The sequence below is a fragment of the Coturnix japonica genome, chromosome 1, assembly GCF_054131305.1.
Source record: "Coturnix japonica strain WE chromosome 1, WE-NBRP24, whole genome shotgun sequence".
NCBI lineage: Eukaryota > Metazoa > Chordata > Aves > Galliformes > Phasianidae > Coturnix > Coturnix japonica.
In genome coordinates, this window is record NC_140663.1 from 11081456 (window position 1) to 11100360 (window position 18905).

General features: G+C 38.2%; 1 protein-coding gene across 5 annotated transcripts in view; it reads left to right on the forward strand.

Annotated features, from left to right (window-relative positions):
- GSAP (gamma-secretase activating protein) overlaps positions 1-18905 on the forward strand; it is a 42941-nt gene that overhangs the window by 5383 nt on the left and 18653 nt on the right. For 3 of the 5 annotated variants that reach the window (XR_014933265.1, XM_015882336.3, XM_015882502.3), the window contains exons 3-17: positions 1140-1196; positions 1849-1918; positions 2298-2363; positions 2481-2569; positions 2979-3048; positions 3730-3779; positions 4971-5075; positions 5963-6022; positions 6677-6720; positions 8639-8724; positions 12905-12982; positions 16240-16317; positions 16750-16842; positions 18097-18314; positions 18614-18683. Coding sequence is in view for 4 of the 5 variants with exons in the window: in XM_015882336.3 (XP_015737822.2) it covers positions 1140-1196; positions 1849-1918; positions 2298-2363; positions 2481-2569; positions 2979-3048; positions 3730-3779; positions 4971-5075; positions 5963-6022; positions 6677-6720; positions 8639-8724; positions 12905-12982; positions 16240-16317; positions 16750-16842; positions 18097-18314; positions 18614-18683 (1234 nt within the window). In the remaining variant the exon portion in view is untranslated. The remainder of the gene's footprint in view (positions 1-1139; positions 1197-1848; positions 1919-2297; positions 2364-2480; positions 2570-2978; positions 3049-3729; positions 3780-4970; positions 5076-5962; positions 6023-6676; positions 6721-8638; positions 8725-12904; positions 12983-16239; positions 16318-16749; positions 16843-18096; positions 18315-18613; positions 18684-18905) is intronic. The other 2 variants (XM_015882414.3, XM_032442330.2) reach the window with 1 other exon arrangement.

Here is an 18905-nt window from a genome sequence, read left to right on the forward strand (position 1 = left end):
ATAATGACGTTTTGTTTTCCTTGTTTAAGTTAGAAGTCAGAGAATTTTGTCATTGCTACAGCAATAATGAGATACTCGCAGATAGACCTTTAAGAGAATGTTCATGCTTTTGTTTTAACATCATAAAGCAAAATGCCACAGCTTTGTAAATAACCATAGATTTCTGCTCCCTACCCCTCCAGCAGTAGTTAAAAACAAAGATGTTTATTGTTTGAGTACAAGGCTGTGTAGATGGATGTAATTTCAATTTAGCACATGTACCTAGAGTATGCAAATGAATTTCAGCTGCATATGAAATGTGCACCATAGAGCAGAATTAAATGTGGGTTTTTTGTTTTTTTTTTCCATTAAAGCATAGTTTGAAAATTTAAAGCATGCTAAAATGTGGCAAGAAGAAAGTTGCCTTCTGTAAAGCCTTAGGAATATTAAAAAAATAAATCACTGTATGTTTTTACCAATAAGCATCAGGCTAATGGTGTAATTTGCACTTAAGAAATATATTTAGCCTTCAAATAATTGTTTCCTAAGGTAGAGCTTAAATCCTTCTCCCAACCTGCAGCCAGGTCACTAGAAGCTGAGTGTGGTGATGTTTCTGTGCTCTGTTTTGGTGCACTGAGGTTTGGATTCCCACCCTGCAGGCTTCCTGGGGCCAACATATTCTCAGGTGGATGGTTGGCATTGTGACTGGTGCTACATTCAGGGTTTTGGGTTCTGTAATCTCAGATGCGCCTTTTATGTGCACAGCATGGGGCACACCTCACCAGGTGTGATCATCTTTAAGTTCCCTTCTAACTCAAGCCGTCCTGTGGTCCCCTTTCATTCTTAGTATTTTCCTTGCCATACTGCCTATAAATGAAAACAGCTGAGAACCAAAGTGAGAGAGGGGCACATGGCATATGGCACAGCTTGTGGGCAGCAGACTGACTAGTAGCTGTTCTCGTTCTTGCCTCCTCTTCTTGGAATGAGGTAATTAACTACCAGGGAAGTATAAGTGGATGTGTGTCAATGGAAGGGGAGACAAAAGAAGAGAGTGGAGTAGGAAAAAAATGTATTTAAAATTAAAAAAAAAAAAGTTAAAAATTGTGTTTAAATATGTATATTCATTGTCAGTGTTGACGATATGTTCTTTTCATTCATAGGGAAATCAGAGAAGTACCCATATTGGATTGTATGACCTTCAAACTAAAGAAAATGAGGTGAGACCAGTACTGTTGCCTGCTGTAGCATTTTAGGTTTTGATGCCTTACAGCACAGTGTGTTATGTCCATAAGGACTTTTAGGTTTGTTTGAAACAGAGGAGAGAAGAGAATGGGAAGGTTCTCAAATTTTGCTCAGTACTATTAAGAGTAAATAGCTCTGGATGGCTCAGGAGGAGTGCAGTGTCATGCAGTGTCATACAGTCTTTGTTTCAGTACAACTAATTGAAGACATCTCTCTGAGCATACGTCCTTAAAAATTAATGTTGTTCTGTTTTGTTCTGTGTACCTGTTCAGTCTGTCCGGTGCTTATGTTTATGAGAAATGGTTCTAAAGTGGAAGGTACCACAGTTCAGTGGCTGGAACCATGATAGTGGTCCTTTGCAAATGGGTTAAATTTCATATTGCTGTAAAAGTTTGCTGGGTAGCACCAGTGGCAACATGAAGCTCGGAAGAGTTAGTAAAAAACAAACAAATGAGAAGATGTGGTATGATTGAGGCTTAAAATATGGATCTTCTGGCCTTGGAATTATTTGCTTCTGCAATAAAAAAAAAGATGAACTGGTCAGCAGTATTTTCCTAGGGAGGAGTAATTAAAAGATTTTCTTGATACAGTTAAAATATGATTCATCATTAATGTATTTCTCTGTAGCATCTCTATATGTTTGAGAAAGATCTACGCATAATCAGTTGTTCAATCAACAGTGAAAGGACGTTACTGGGTAAATATGTTTCATCCATTTTTTTTTTGTCATGGCAAAGATGATTTAGTTTAGTAGTATCTTGTATTTGTGTCTTGAATTACTTCAGTCTGTTTTGAACCATACGTAGCTCACAGTGGTCTGTGCATTTGAATGGATGCATCACCAAACAGCGTAGTTGATGTACAGTCAGTACAGCTGTTGTTTTTGTTGTATTATTGAAACAAGAATCTAAAATACCGTTTGCTTACTTCCCTCACTTGCATTTAAATATGCCTCTTACACGGAGTGGGGCTCCTGCTGGTCCTTAAAACACAGATTACTATTTTTTTTTTTTAAAGTTTGTTCAATAAGATTAACAGCGAACATGCACGGTTACTGTATTTTCTCTCTTGCTTAGCGGTCAGCTTCCGTCAGTATACAGAGGAAGAAAGAGTGACTCAGCTGTTACAGTCAGGTACTGCAAGTGCATTGTTTTAAACTGTTAGAAGTACTTTTTTTTCCTTTAATTTTTTTCCTCCCTTAGCAATGCAACTTTGTGTTGTAAGAAAAGATAGTTACCTAAAACATGTTCTTTTTGCAGTGTCCAAGTATTTAACCTTGCTAATTGAAATTCATCCCGTTAATAATGTGAGAGTCCTGAAGGCTGTGGATAGCTGTGTTCGAGTGCAGGTAAATCATTTGAATAATCTAAATACAAAACTTTTGTAATTCTCTCTGCAAAAATGATTGGGTGCAGAAATGCCTCATGTTTCTTGGAACTGTTACAGAGATGGTTTGCCAATGTGTTCATAAGTCTGAGAGGATGAGAAACATCATAAACTGTTCTATTTCAAATGTTCCTCTTAACAGGAAGCCTGCTTCTTTATTTGTTTTTTTTCCTCTCTCTGCAAACCACCTATGCCTTCAGTAATAGTGATGTATAGCTTGTAGTCTGTAATAATAGATCTTATTAGTAGAACATCATGCACGTGCATGGCTTTATTTAAACATATAAAACTGTTTGGCTAAATAAGTATTGTAGATGAGTGCTGTGAACAACTTTGATTATTTACCTACTTCTGTAAAACTTCCTGTATAGTTTCTTTACCCAGTGGAATGCAGAAATACTTCTCCGGAAAGTCATCTTTTGCTTGTTTCAGAAGATAAATGTGAGTTAATGTTTTGAGAATACATTGTCTTCTTTATTATTATAATAATTATTATAATAATTATTATTTTTTACTTTAATGTGATCATCATGGATTATTTTTTCAAAACCTTTTACTGGGTGGGGGGAGGAGGGGAACAATGAGAAGAAAAGCCATTCTTGGTATCCTGAATGTCTTTTGAAACCTGTGTGCTACATTGAGGCTTTTTTCCAGTGTTAGCAGAATGGCCAACTCCGCATTCTTTTCCTCTTAGGTCGTACATTCATCAGTCATCTTAATTTTTAGAAAAGCTGAATTAGACTTTTGTAGCTGTTTGTATAAATTCAGAGCAGCCCAGTTCATTATAACAGATGGTTTATGATTTAATAGCATAACAGACGGGATAAGAAAGGGGCAAAAGCACTTTGGATTCAGCAACTGTACATGTTCAGCCTAATCTAGTGGGAACTTCACCCTAATGAGAGTGAGTAGGTAGAGGGGGGCACTTGCAAAAGTCAGTTCATCCCTCTTACCTTCCCTTCTTATAAAAAAGATGAGATGGCTTTTCACAAGTTTTTGGAGAGACCCATCTTTGCTGCTAACCTAGATGCCATCTATAGGTTTTAAGAGATTAGATTAATTAACTATATAAGACATACAAAAATGAGTGGCTTTAAGGCAATGTTTTGTATTGTTTTAAAGACATCGAACAATTTGATGTTCACGTTGTTGCAGAAGAGGAACACAGAGTGGTAAGTGTTGAAAAATCCTGGGGTTTGGGTGATTTTATTTTGCTTTAATTGGCAGTTTAAGGGTCTGTTTTGTTCTTCTAGCTGATTTGACAAGGTATTCCACTAACCACAAAGCTGATTAAAAAAAACTATGTAACAAGTGCTTTGTGAGGAGAGTTAGGGGTTTTTGTTGCTGCTGATCTAAACTTGTCTGGATGTTAGAATTTGGAAGAAGAAATTGTGTATATATATTTTTAAATCATTCAACATATTTGTAAAATCACATTCCTAATTATTTTTCCTTCTGACTGCCCACGTATCCCAAGAAAGAACTGATTTAAAACAAACCCTTACAACTTAAATACACTCTTAAGTACTGAGAATGTTTCAAGCTTTTTTCTTCCCTATAATCTTTTTTTTTTTTTCCTTATGTTTTAAACATCAGTTGGTTTCCAGCAAACTGATAGTGGATATTCTGCTTAAATTATTAATCAGCATACTTCTAGTATAGTGACAGATCACATCATAAAATCCAGTGTTCCGTTTTATGGAGAAAACCTAGTCTTTGGATGGAAAAATATTAAGGTCCTGATTTTTCAGTCTTTCATTGCTTTTATATATCATTGCGTATATCATTGCTTTTAGAGGAGGTGGATTTTGCACGCTAGTTGACAGTGGAATAACGAATCTGTGTTGCGTCTACATGACATCTCCCTTCATCTTCCAAGTGGAGATTCATACAGTCCTAAAAATTGTCCAAAATTCTAGCCTGTATTCTGCTCCCAGTAGTCCTCTCTGTCACACGAGTGAGGTTTAAGGAATCCTTTTCAGAGCTAAGCCATTCTCTCTAAATAGTTAATGGAGCTGGTTCTAAACTGGCTGGGGTATTTCACTCTTCACCCCTTGTCTTTGATGAAGGGTGACATCTGTTTTTCTCCATGTACTTTGCACAGTAAAAGCGGTGAATTTCTTGTAGTCAAAGATATCTCAGAATACCTGGCAGTTGGAATACCCTGAAAACTGATCTTGGGCTTGAGCATCTTGCACACAGCAGAGGTGGTTCTGCTGCTGCTAACAAGTGGTGTGTTCCCTTCAAGCACCATAGAATTTGAGCCGTTCTGTCATTGCTTTTCTCTTGAAAGCAAACTCTGTGTGTAACCATCAGTACAGAACTGTGCTTGATGACCTTTAATGTTCTTTTCTTCCTTTTAGGTGATTCAGAACTTAGGTCAGCTTCCAAGAGTCAGAGTTGCAGATGATCTCATTTGGGCACAGTGGGATATGACAGAACAAAGACTCTTCTACATTGTTCCAAAGGTGAACCAAATGTCATTCCGTTTTTATTCCTGTCTCATGGCAGCAAACTTTTGAGTGTATGGGGTAATAATAGTGTGAGCTGGGTTTTCTTTACAGCAGTCTTTACGGTCAGTGTCTCAAAGAATCCAAATCAAAAGCAGCACTTGCTTTAACTGCCATTTGTGTGCATGCACAAAGTCTGATTGTCTCAGTGGTTTCTGTAAAGACTGGTGAATTTGGTAGTTTTCTTTGCTTTAAAGAAGTTTTGTTCTAAAGGATCTAAATCTATTAAAAACTGGTGAATATATTTCCTCTTTTCTATAGAGTTGTACACAAAGTATGTTGTACGTGGACTTGTTGAGTACACCAAATGAGGGCAAGTTCATGGCTAGAAATACTCTGGTTTCTCAGTTTGTTTTTTCTTTTCAATTTGTCTGAAGGACTATTTGCACTTGATGTATTCTGCATACATGAAAATCTGCTTTTCTCACCTCTTAACCACCAAATACGTGTGTTAGGAAATAACAGAAAGCAAACTGTGATGGCAAAACATATTCCTGGTTTTATTTCTGCGATACCCTTTTTGAACTGACTAAATGGTTCTTTTTTCCTCATCGGTAGCTGTGGGAAAGTGTTTTTAATCTACTGGAGAAAGAGAGCGTGTATGAGATATGCTTCAAGTGAGTGCCCACGCAATTAGAAGTGATTGGTAGATAATGATCTAGGACAGGAAGGAAGCTTGTCAGAGTGTTATTGTGGGGGGTTATATGTGGTTTTTAATGTCGTCTTTTGTCCCCTAATTTCTACATATTTGTTAGCAAATATGTAGAACTTGTCCAGTCAGTCTTCAGTCTGTGAGATATACTTTTATTTTTTATAAGCTACAAAATATATCCTCTTCATTGTAGGAATCAAGGAGTACTTTAAAATGTATCCAGTTCTACCCTGATGAAAATTTTAACTCAACAGTAAGTCATCAGTATTTTACTAAGCGACAGTTAGGAGCTGGTTGTAATTTTGTATTCCTAACACTAATAATGAGATCAATCTCAGTGTCTGTATAATCTCCAATAGTAGATGTTTTGCAGAGGGAGACTGATTTTTGGATTTGCTTTTTGGGAGGGAGGATGTTTGCTCTTGTTTTACGTTATTTTCAAAAATACATTCAGGTTCAGATTCTGCCACAGTAAAGTAATTTCAGTGCCACTAGACAGCTATTGACCCAGAAGTAAGTGACATTCATTCCATTATGCTGATACTAAGTGTTGAAATTGGGGTTATCAAACCCACCTGACAAAAACTGGACTACTGTGACAGTTTTAGCTATAAAAAAGCAGAGAGTAGAACATAAAAATTACAGTTACATATAATTGTTAATATACTTCCATCCCAGCAGCTGTAATTATCTCTAATGCAAATTACTTGCAGTTGATATATATAGTTTTAAAGAAACTCTTTTCTGATTGATTTTTGTGGTGGTGATTAGAGGACAGATAAACTTCTTTGTTAAAATGTTCAGTCTGTTGAAATGTGTATGACACGTTTCACTGGGATGAAGTTTTAATCATAATTCAGTAACTATACTGATCTCAGTAAATTACATTGGTGGCTTTTTTTAACAGCTGGAATCACAACTGGATATTTCTGTAAGTGACAAACAAATAAGGTAAGTTTGTTTTGTTTTTGTTTTCCTTTTAATGTATGTTGAATACCTTATAAACCTTGGTAAATTTACTGTTAGAACCATGTATCTGTGTTTGGAGTTACCTGCGTGAGACTGGAACATAACAATTATAGGAACACTGTATCCAAACCTCTTACTTTCCTCAAGGGTAGCAGTAAAATATATTTCTGACCTTGACTGCTTTTTTGGTACTATTTTTGAGAATAATTTTTCTGGAGAGTTAGGCTAAGTTAAAGAGCCCTTTCTCTGAGTATTTGGTACCTATTTAAAAGGGATTTGCTTCATTCTTGGACATGCTGTAGTAGTGATGTTGAGATTCTTATCAAGGGAAGCTGTCAGTTTTTAATTGTCATGTTACATGTTTTACTGGGGAGTTAACCAGATTGGTAGCTCCTTTTTGTTGTCCACGAAGCAGTGCCTGTGTTCTTTTTATTCTCCAGTATTCTATTTCCAAGCAGCCTGCAGTTTCAAGGGCTAAGACACATCTGATTCTGTGTCTGCAGTGCACATGAGTGCATCTGAGCTTGTCTCCTTGAAGCTTCCTTTGAAGTGAGGAAGATCTAGTCAGAACAGTTACTCAGTCGTATTCGTCTCATTCTCATCTTTCTACACGCAGTTGAATTTATGTTTCAGAAGGGCCTGTGTTTCTGCATCAATAAAATGGAGGTTAAAGCTACAAGTTCAGATGTCAGGAACTGAAGGTAGTTGTCTTACATTCTGAACAGAGCATCTCACAAAGCTCAGTACAGTGCTGCTTCACGTGTAGGTTGCCCTGAATGAGTACTGTATACTTTTGCAGTTAGTACTGAAAAAAAATCCAAGTCTTGTAAGAGCTTCAACACTATATATATATATGCATATATTTTTTTACATATGTGTGTGGTGTGTGCATGTATATACATATATATATGCAGGAAACCTAGGGTAAGTATCCATATAGGAGCAAAATCATTTTGGGAGGGGCAGAGGGAAACCAAACTAAGCAATAATACCCCAAATGCCAAACAAAAATAAAAACCAACCCAAGGAGGGTTCTGCCTCGTTAACGCTTACAACAGCGGATGGGCTGCTGTTTCCTATTGCATGTTCTGTATAGGAAACATGGTACTTGTTTCTTTCAAAGAAATGAAAGTGGGAATGTTGGGGAACTGCAGCAGGGTAGGAGGTTCAGACCAGATATTAGGAACATGTTCTCCAGTGAGTGTTCAGGTCCTGGAATGGGCTTCCCAGGGCAGTGGTCACGGCCTCAAGCTGCTGGAGTTCAAGGAGTGTTTGGACAACCCTGTCAAATGTAGGGTTTCATTTTTAGGTAGGTGTCTATGTGAAGCCAGAATTTTGACTTGGTGGTCTTTGTGCATCTCTTCCAACTTGGGATGTTCTGTTATTTCATGAAAAATAATTAAAAGTACAGCCAGCACAAGATTGAAAAAGAATGTTGTGGTAATGTAGGATCCACATGAGAGTGATTTTATCCTTCCTTTTTCAAGTACACCCACTGAAAGTGGTGTGCTTACTTGCAGATTTAAATTTAGCTTTAGAGATACAAGAATAGTTCAGTTGGGCTGCAAAACCTTCTGAGTTCTTAGGCATGAGGAGTTACTGGGTTTTGGATGCTTCATCAGAGCTATAGAGTATAGGAATGGTTGGATTATACTGCAATAAATGAATATGAAATCGTGCAGTTGTATTAAAAAGCATTTTCTACTAACAGAGGAGCTTTATGATTCTCATTTCTGGCAACACTGAGATCTTTGGTTGAAGCCTGGTTTAACTTGCATTAGAATTAATTATAATTCAATTAATACATTTTGATTGTTATGGCTGTTGTCATGGTCTTTGTGTTGTGATAAATCCTTTGGATGAAGAATTGATTTATGTAGTGATCTTTATTTGCTCCTAGATTTGTGAATTTTGGATACAATGACTGTAAAGACCAAGATGTTGCATCCAAGTCTTTGAATCTCCAGGTTTTTACAAGTAAAGCAGGTAATGAATAAATAAAAATTTTGTGATATTACATTGATCTCCATGTAATTGTTACATCATGTAATCATAATTGATAACTAAGAATTTCTTCTTAAGACATGAAATACATTTTTTTTAAACAAGTGTGAGACTTGTTTATTCCTTAGATTATACTTGACAGAAAACTGAGGAGAAGGTGGCAGTTGTTCACTACTTTATTACTGTTGAGTTTATTTACCCTCTGAAAACTGCGTGGCAAGTTGAGCTGGAGACTAACTTGGGTTTTATATATTAACACTAATAAAAAAGCAGTCACCCAGAAATGTTCTGGTAGCCTACTTCCAAAAAACTGCTGTAGTGTGTACATACAGCAAAACAGGTCCAAGCATGTTATACGAAACTTAGGGCATTATACTTAATGGTTTAATATGTATATGTAGTGATGTTCCTGAAACCTTTAGGATGTAGGACTCCCCCTGCATCCTACTGCATGTTATGAGTTGGTGTTTTGTTTTTTTAAGTAAATACTGGACTCAAGAGACATCTGTTCATCACAGATGCCTGCAATTTCTATTTCTAAATTACTCCATACGACCAAGCAGAGATTGTATATGATTAACCTTTAAATGGTCTGCAGAGTTATCTAGAGGTGTGATGTGTTGCAGAAATGCTTTCACATCTTGCTTTTTAAGGATGCTTTTATGCACGCAGGTGAATTGCTGAGGCTGAACTGAAGTGCCTATTAATGCAAATAAAGGTTTCCTTTTCTCATACAAAAGCAGATGATACAGTTAAAAGATTAGAGGGAAGGAATTAGAGGTAAGAGAAAACCACATTTCCATTTACCAAATACAGGTTAGGCTAATTTTGAGCTGTTAGCAAGACAAAGTATTTCTCAGTTGCATTTCGTGTACAAACCACATGTACAATAATGGAAGAAGTTATTGATTTGTGTATACTTGTTTCCTTTTAAAGCTGCGGTTTGCTAAGGTTATTTTAGACTCAAGCACTACGTTTTAGATCAGGATGAAATTCAGTCTTCCTCCCTCTAGTCTATTGTTTGATTACCCTGAAGTTAAAAATGTTTGTTTTTTTTCCACCAGGCAACACCGTATTTAAGTTCTTTGTGGAACCTTTCACAAGTTGAACATTGTGCTTAATATAAAACGTGATTTGACAGTTACACTTCCTGAGTCACTTCATTGCATTTAGCTCTTTGCTGAATGTTGTTTGAAGGCGAGGATTGCATTGTACAATTCGTTTTGAGTAATGACAATTTGAAAAAAAAATGGTTTTGACACTTAGACCATGTTTAGTTGTTGAAGGACAGTGTAGTAATCACACTGAAGTTCCCTTTTGTATTTCTCATTTGTGGTAGTTTACAAGATGACTGCAGGCTCTTTGAGGCACGAACTGTGCCTTCTGTGGAGCTGCTAGCTTTCTTCAACTGTTAATGCTGATATCGCTATTTGTATCGTTTAGATATCCCCAGCAGAAGGTAATTGGCATAACTTCATAATGAAATATTCAATGTGATTTCCCCTTTGTTATTGAGCACCACCAAGCTGAACTCCTAATGAAATCACTCTTTCTCCAGCTTATGCTGTAACAGAAAAGTAGCCCCGTTCCTTAGCACACACAAGACAAAATGTCTCCCTGTAAGATCTCTTATGTACTTCCAGATTAACTGAGATCAAACAATTAACTTTGTGTGTTCAGAGTTCAGTTGTTATTTAAACAGAGCTGGATGGTAAAGTTTTCTTTTAACACTTTAGAAGTACCTGTCAGTTAAATTAGTTTGGTTCTGAAAAAGATGCAGGAAGTAAGATGACATAAACTGAGAATTACTCTCACCAACATTTACCTGCCTAAAAGCTAAGCATCTGGACTATAATTATGGAGAGAAATAGGCATCTCCAGAGGATGGTTGCTTCCTCCCATATTTCTTCATTAGCTGTGTAGAAGAAGTCTATTTGATAGTTGATGGATGGCTGAAGTTAGGTGAAGCGAGTCACTCCTGTGACTACAAGTAGGCAAATGTGCAAGTTCAGCACCATCTTCGAGTTGTGGAGCTCAAATGCCACGTTGAGAAATTTGTACAGCTTTACAACTGTTCTGCATGAACCAGAATCAGGAATTTGAAGTTCAGGTTCCTACAGAAAACTCTCTGTCTTCATGTTAACTTCATGTGAGATTTACTGTTTCAGTGGTATGATGTTTGTTTCTGCAGTGGCAGAGCTGTAATTGTTGTTCTCTTAATACTGCCAAATGCAGTACCTTGCTGCTGCCCAAAGCATTAGTTTTAAATGCTGCTTTTTAGCTTCGTTGTGATTGAGTTATTTTTCCCATTTTATTTCTGAGAAGATGCGAGTCTGTCCATGTATGTCTTCATGTGAGTCTTCTGACATTGTGGCTCACCTGTTTGCAGTGGATTTTGAAGTTGATAGTATAGGAGACTTGGTTATGCAAAGGCAGAAAGCTTTTACCATATAGGTGCAATAGGATTACAAAACAAACCTTCCGTGCATCTACACACCCCAACTCTCATTTGCAGAGGTCACTGGTAAGAGTGAGAAAGGAATTTGTCTCCTGTTCTCAGTCTTTGCACTAACAGGACTGTCAAGACAGTATCAGATGTAATACTGCTTAGACAGTTGCTGGTCTGAGTTGTTTATGTTTTCATCTGTGTTAACAAAACACCATTTGGTATTTCCTATTGTTTGTAGTTCAACTTACTGATATTTCACCAGTGTTCTGGTGTTGAATATATACGTCTCGTTAACAGTTCCCCATAGCCACTGTTTTTTGTGATCGACTTGCATATACACTCACTGACGCTTTGGTCTGAACAGACTGACTTGCACAGTTGCTGTACAATTTAGAGAACAATGTATACAGTAGCCTCCTGCATGGAAGAAAGACATTTGCAGTTGGAAGGAGCTGCGGGTAATAAATCAGCATTGTGGATTGCTGGAGCTTTTCCAGTCTTACTGAAGAGTCCTGATGCTGCTATTTTAAAAATTATGCATTCTCTGAGAGTGCCAAGTGCTCTGGCAGCACGCCCTGTCTGTTTAAGTGACTCAGATATTCAAGCAAAACTGTATCAAGCTTCCCAACAATATTCAGTCAGGTAAGAGTGAAAAAATGACACCTCAGGAAAGGCTTTACCTTCCCCAGAAGTGTGGTGTGTTTCTGCAGCTGTATCAAGGCTGTGGTCTGAAGTACTAGGCATTTAACCAAGTAGAATACCTTGGTAACTGTGCTTCTGTACTTGTGCTTATTCTTTCTTGTGCCTTTTTGTGTGTGTGTATTCCTTGTGTATACAAGCCTTTATTTTTCACAAAAGTGTATTTGTTTATTGTTAATTTTATTTACTTATTTTGTCTTTAAGTGATAAACTTTCAGCAAAGGTAGTAGAAGAGCCAACAGATTGTACTGGGATAATGTGGTTAAGGAGCTGTTTCTGGTATGAATGCCAAAGCAGCTTGCCAAGCATTAGTGAAAGAAAATCAGAGTTTTCATAAGTGATGGGTGAAGGGCCACCAACCAATGGAACCGAAACAGTCTGTCAGTCTGATTTGGAGTTAAAGTGGATGGAGTAGATGGAACCTGTCCTGCACAGGATACTGTACTGAAATACTGACTGAAACAAAATTGAGACAAACTTTGTCCTTTTCCCTAAAAGAAAAGAAGAAAGAAAAAAAAAAAAAGTGCTATCTCCTTGTACTGGAAGGGGAAGAAGTGCCAGCGATTTTTAGTGAGAAAGCTCTACTAGCATACCATGCTGCTACCAATATGGAGCTACTGTTTAGAAAGTAAACAAATTGTGTTTTGCTGTGTTCCATGCATATTTGACAGTCACTTAACAGAAAATATTTAGATATTAAGGCAGGCTGTGGAGAGAAAGGCTTGGTCAGTTTTTTGGCTTCAAACAAGGTTTCAACTGACAAGGACACTAAAAATGTTCTACTTCAAAAAGATCTGGTCATGTCACAGCTCTGAATTCCATTGTGCCTCTCTGCCTCCTCTCTTTTCCCTTACTGTGTCTCACTAGGTAAATGATGCTTATAGACACGTGGTCTATATTTCTGTAACTTATTCTTTTTGAGAGGTGTTATTGTTAGTTTTTAATTTGAAACAGTCTTGCTTTAGTTTTGTGCATCGTAAACAATCAATTTCCTTTTCCTTTTTGTCTTTTTAGGAGGATTGTGTGTGTGTTGCAGTCTTGCTTCGGATATTCCTGGAGAAATAACATACTCTGTATATTTTTTACATAAAGGTAAAATTGACTTGTTAATTTATGCTTACTTTGTTTTGGAGAATGACATTTTGCTGAAAGAGTGGCAGAATGCCTTGAGAAACAACCACTGAAGTCTGCAGACAATAAACTGCTGTAGCTGATGTTTTAAAGACTGCAGCTGCGATTGTCTGCAGACTCATCTTTCCTGCTGTAGACTTCCTGCCTGATGCTGAGTTAATAGCTTCAAACCAGTGACTTCATGACTGGTTATTAGTTGGATTCCTTACTTCTAGCCAGATTTTTTGACATGCTGAGCACAAACAGCATCAATGAAATCTGTTGAAGCTGCAGGTGTGTTGTACTGATGCCACGAGGCATTTGTATGGGAAACAGAACCAGCAGCTCTTAGCTTAAATGTGTGTTTAGAGTTCCAGTTCAGCACATCATTTTCACAGCAAGAGGTGCAACACCCACTGGTTTTAAGAACGGTAGGTTTGTAAGTGCTATTTGAGCTCTTAATTTTAAAATCTGGTTTTTTTTCCTCAAAAATAATATTCTGACCAGAGCATAAGACTTCTGATTGGCAAGATTTCTTTCTCATTTGACATGTGGAGGAGAAAGGTGAATTATATCTCAAGTGAGAAGCTACATAGTATGGGGTAACCGTGTTCAAGTGGAAAACATGCTTCTTCTGTTTTACTTTAAGTTTTTGCTTTCTTGTGTGAGGAAACTTTCCATGAGTCGGTTGCACTAACACATTACTTAGCTGCTGGAATGTTGTGGGATTGGGCAAACTGCATTTTTTGGTTCTCAAAGGCATTAGTGAATTGGAACAGTCCATTTGGTGTGTGATGGTACTCTGCGTTATTGCTGCTGCTTATCTCCTGTGAAGGATTGGCCTCTTCAGGTGTATGTACTTCATGTAGCTGAAGGGGCATTGCACTGCTTGGAGTCAGTCATGGCCCTTATTGCATCCATATCTGTATCAGGAACAGAGCGAGGATAAATAACAGTGATGCTGACCAGCTGCATCTGAAATGATCTTCATGAAATGGAGTTGTTGGTACAATCTACTGTTTGTAGATTCATGTAAGAATCACCAGTCATGGAGGGAGTTACAAGACTGCTCCTGAGGTGATGTGTACAAGCAGCAGAATATCAGAGCATTTTGAAGATATAAGCAATTTTAGTCTGTTCTGGAAGCTTCCCTCTTTCACTTGGAGGAGGTGTTGCAGGTGAGGCTATACACTTCACTTGGAGGAGAGATGCAGCAACGTTTCTTGTTAATATAAGTAGTGATTTAACAAAGCTTTTTCAACTTAACTAATTGCTGTTAAGAAGGTTACTTGATTATGTAGTGAACAGAGAACAAAGTCTGACAAAATAGTTAGGAAAAACCTCCTTTTGAATCTGGAGGTTTAGGGTGGACCCTCTGATGAATTATTTCTGTCTAAAGCATTACATGTTCAAGTTTTAGGCCATTACTCCTTTTCATATTGCTGTGCACCACTGTGGAGGTCCTGCCCTTGTTCATTTGTCTCCACCTCCTATTCAATATTTATAAACATTAATTAGATCACCCCTCAGTCTTCTTTTCCACAGGCTGAACATACCCAGGTTACTCAGCTATTCCTCACGAGGGAGATGCTCCAGGCCCTTCGTCATCTTTGTGGCCCTCCGCTGGACTCCTAGGAAATTCTTGTCTTTTTTTTGAACTGGGGAGCCCAGAACTGGACAGAGTACTCCAGGTGTGATCTCAGCAGGGCCAAGTAGAGGGGGAGAATCACCTCCCATTATATGTGCAATAACTCCTTTATATCACTCAATACTGAATAACAAGTTAGCAAGCTATTAGCAGATAAGTCTTTCAGTCATCCAAGAATAAAGTTTCAAGGACCTGGCTATTACTCATCCATATCTGTGGCAAGTAAGGAATCTCTTGACCTTGAGGAGTAACCTTGAGAGGCATCCCTGCTCCAGGGGAAGGTCCTGGTATGCAGATGGCTGCTGTGCAGGGATTGCTTAACAGACTGTCCCCTGTTCAGGGGTAAGATGTCTGACTACCGGCCTTATCTGTGTACCAGCTGTGTGTGGTGTGTGCACAGAGCAACCCTGAGCCTGGCTCAGCAGTCACAACCAGGCATATCCATAGCAGACGCTGCTGATGATTGTCATCTGAGCAGGGTGATGAGTGAAAGGTCAGGTCAGGGAGGGCTGGGGGGGAGGATGCTGCACCCACAGGAGTCCCCTCAGTTTCTTGTTGTACAATAAACACAGAAGTGATGCCACAGGTTCTGCAGTGGTGGTATTAGTTTGCATGTGTGTTCAGGCTGGCAAGCAGCAGAATAGGGCAGTGAGGTATGCCGATTCATTTCAAGCAAACTTCAGTTGGTATCTTGTGAGACAAGCTATTTTTCTTGGATAACCCTTCACCTTTAGCATCAGTGTTGATATTGGAGATCTCACTTTTTTTTTCTTCAGCAGAAAGAAAACATATTTCTGTGCTATCATCAGGAGTAAAAATCTGTCCCCTTGATGATTTGCTGAAGCATGGCTCATTTTTTTTCTCAGCATTTCGTGAACTTTCATGCAGTATTAAGTAGTATCCTGATCATGACACCATTCAGTATTTAGGATGTCACAGCATGGAGATCAGTCATTTTCTCTTAACTGTTTTAATCTCTAACTTCTTTAAGAGACTGAGAGGACGGAAGAGATGTATGTCCTTCCTACTGTATGCCAGAGGAGGTTTGGTGCAAGCGTAGAATAAGATAAATGATTGTGCTGATGAAAAGCCCGTGCAATCATGGAGGGTCTGAAATTTGCAAATGTTGAAACAAATCTTGAAGTAAACTGTAGCAATAGAACACGATCAAACTGGAAGTTTTTAAAAACAATTGAAAGGTCACCAAAATGTGAAGCTCAACTATTTAATGTATTTGGTGGTGGGGCTTTTTTGTTGTTGATGGGGTTTTTTTGTTTGCAGAGGGTGGTATCCTTACACAGGTTTGCTCTGGGTTGGGATGCTTCTTTAAGCATGAGCACAGGCTGTGCATCGTGTGGCCAGTTTCTTCACTCCAGAGAACTGTGTTGTGTGGGTGAAGGTCTACTAAGAATGCAGCAACTCTGTTTAGTATGAACTAAATCCATCTGTGCAGATAAGTCTGTAAAATGGTCTTAAAATATCGCTGTTTGGGTATATTGACACTGCTGAAATTTCGATCTGTAAAGTTGTGTGTTCTTGGCTTGTAACAGATGGTGTTTCTTATTACCACTTATTTACTTATTTTTCACAGGGTTTAGCAAAACTTTTACAGTTTCTCTAGAAAGACCAGAAACTTCTCAATTGAAGGAAGTGGCCTTTTTGAATCTGGGTAAGCTACTCATGTTACTTCCCTGCCTGTTATTGTCTGTCCCCAGTAGGGGAGACAAAGGACTAAACCTTTTCCAGAAAAGGGGTTTTTTTCCTTACATTTTAGTAATTATATCGCTCATCATTTGATATTGCACTACTTCACTGTTAGTAAGCAACTTCCTTTGAAACTGATTCAACTTCTGCTCAGGAGATCAGCTGCTGAGTTCTTGAGTGTCTTGAGCCTCTTGAAGGTTCCCCTTGGAAATCCGAATGTATTGCTAATATTTCCTGTGTTAATACAACAGCAGCTTCTAATTAATTCCTTTCCTATTTCCTAGATGTAATCAATCCATAAAGGAGAAATGGGCTAAGATGAGAATCAAGCGAAACATTCACTTATTTACTTTAAGAAGCTAAGAGATAAACTAACCTCTGTGATTTCTTTAAATAGACTACTATGTGGCTGCTTATTTGCCTGGACAGTTCCTCCACCTCCTGAATATTCAGCATCCTGACCTGCTGTGCTATAGTTTATTTCTGACAGGTATAGTACTACTGCTATGTGAAATTTTATTGTAGTAGAGGAAACTTGCTTAAATCTCTTTATAGGTAAATTGCATTTAGTCAAGACTTGCTTTATTGCACTTTATTGCACAGCATTCTGAAAAAGGGAGACTGAAAATTAAGAGTGACGTTTTGCCACTTTCCATTTTAAGAAGTGTTTCTGAAATGACATTTCATACTTCATTGATTACATACTTGCTTATTATGAAATGAAAGGAGACCTTTCACTGAATTAGAAATCCTTTGCTTTAGTTGCATAGTTTCCCCTTCCCCCATCTTTGCACATGCTTCTCTGTCCTCTGCTGTTCTCAAATTTCTCATGGAGATGTAAATTTGATTTTACATTTCCTTCCTCCAATTGAGTTGCTCTAAATGTGTGTGTTTGGAGGATGTGGGGAAAGGAAATCTGTGTTTCCTTCACCTGATCAGGCTGATGCAATTGGATTTAGAGTTTCAACTGAGAGGCAAGTTATTTCATTTCCAATAAACATATCTTTATGGGAAGTGGGGTATTTTTGGAAACGGAGGGCTTTTGTTTGGAAACAGAAATGCATTTTTCTGGTTGGGTGAAGGAAAGGTAAGTAATGGGGACTGGCACAGGGGTATCACATGGAACTAATACTTGTTGTTAATACCTGATTAAAAACTATTCTGCTAGAGGTGAGTACAGAGCATGACTATTCTGTGGTGGGAACAGTGCCTCTGATGAACAAAGTCTGTAAACCTACTTTATAGTGCTGTGTTGGTGAACCTTGGAGCTAGCATAAGTGACATGGCTTTGTCTGATGGTTCATTAAGTAATCATAGTGCAGAACTTTCCTGTTCTGGCCACTGGGAGACTTGGTAAGCAGTCTACCAGCACAAGGTTGTATTATGATTCTGAATTTAGGCAGTTCTGAACTGTGCCTAAGTGCCAATTCCATTGTATCCCTGTTACTAACCTTGTACCCTACTCTGTTCCATTCTGTGCACTCCTATTTGTCTTATGACTGGGGTGTAGCCTGAAATCTGTGCATCTTCAGCAGTAGGGAAATAAAGGATTCAGTGTGGACTGGGCTCCTGATGTAGTTCCCTTACCTAGCAAGCACCATTCCATCTTCTCTAGCACAGTATCAGGGCAATTAGAACAAGAAGCAAACTGTTACTACTGGGGATCTGGGAGTCTTGAAAAATAATTATGGTAGGGAAATTTTATTTTCATAGTCCTTTTTCTTCTCAAACCTATGTTTTTCAGGTGAGGATGCAAGAATTGACATGTTGCCAAGCTGCTCCATCCAGTCCCCACTTGTGTCAACAGTCTTGGATTGCTGCATGGGAAGAATGTATGCAGTGAGCATCAGTGACAGTGCCTTACTGAAGTTCCTGCAGAGCAGCGAACAAGACAGTGAGAGGTTGGCAGCTCTACACTGTGCTCTTCTGTGTGTCAGAAGTACAACAGACTTGGAAACGAAGGTGGGAAAAGAATTTTCAGTGAGTTCTTTTAGTGACTGATGGTCTCAAACAGAGCCAGGCCAGGGTTATGGTATCAGTGAAAGAAGAAAAATTCTGATTCGTACGTACCTTTTGCTGGCTCATCATCCAGGCTATCCAAGGTGCTTTATTGGTCAAAGCTGACATGAAAACATTTATCTTGATATCATGTCTTCATGCAAAGTGTTAGTAATGAAACCAAGGTTTCAGCAGTCTGTTTCAAGTATCCTAGGTAGTTTAACAGAGAAATGTGAGAATTTCCTCTGTTCTCATTCTGACAGATTATTTGGTGGATTTCTGAGAACCTATCAACGTGTCATTCTTTTGATCCTATTCAGGAATTTATCGTTGGTAAGGTGTTCCTTTTCCTGCATATTAACTTTTCCTGCATAACCAAATTATGACATAAGGAGAAGCCACAATGTCATAAACTGACCCACTTCCAAATTGTTTGTTATAGTCTACGTTTGTTGACCTGCATATTGTAGTGTTGGAGGCAATTTCAGTAGTTTAGAAGATACACAGATCCTCTCAAGATGAGAATGGTAGTAGAACTTTTCAAGTGCATTTTTC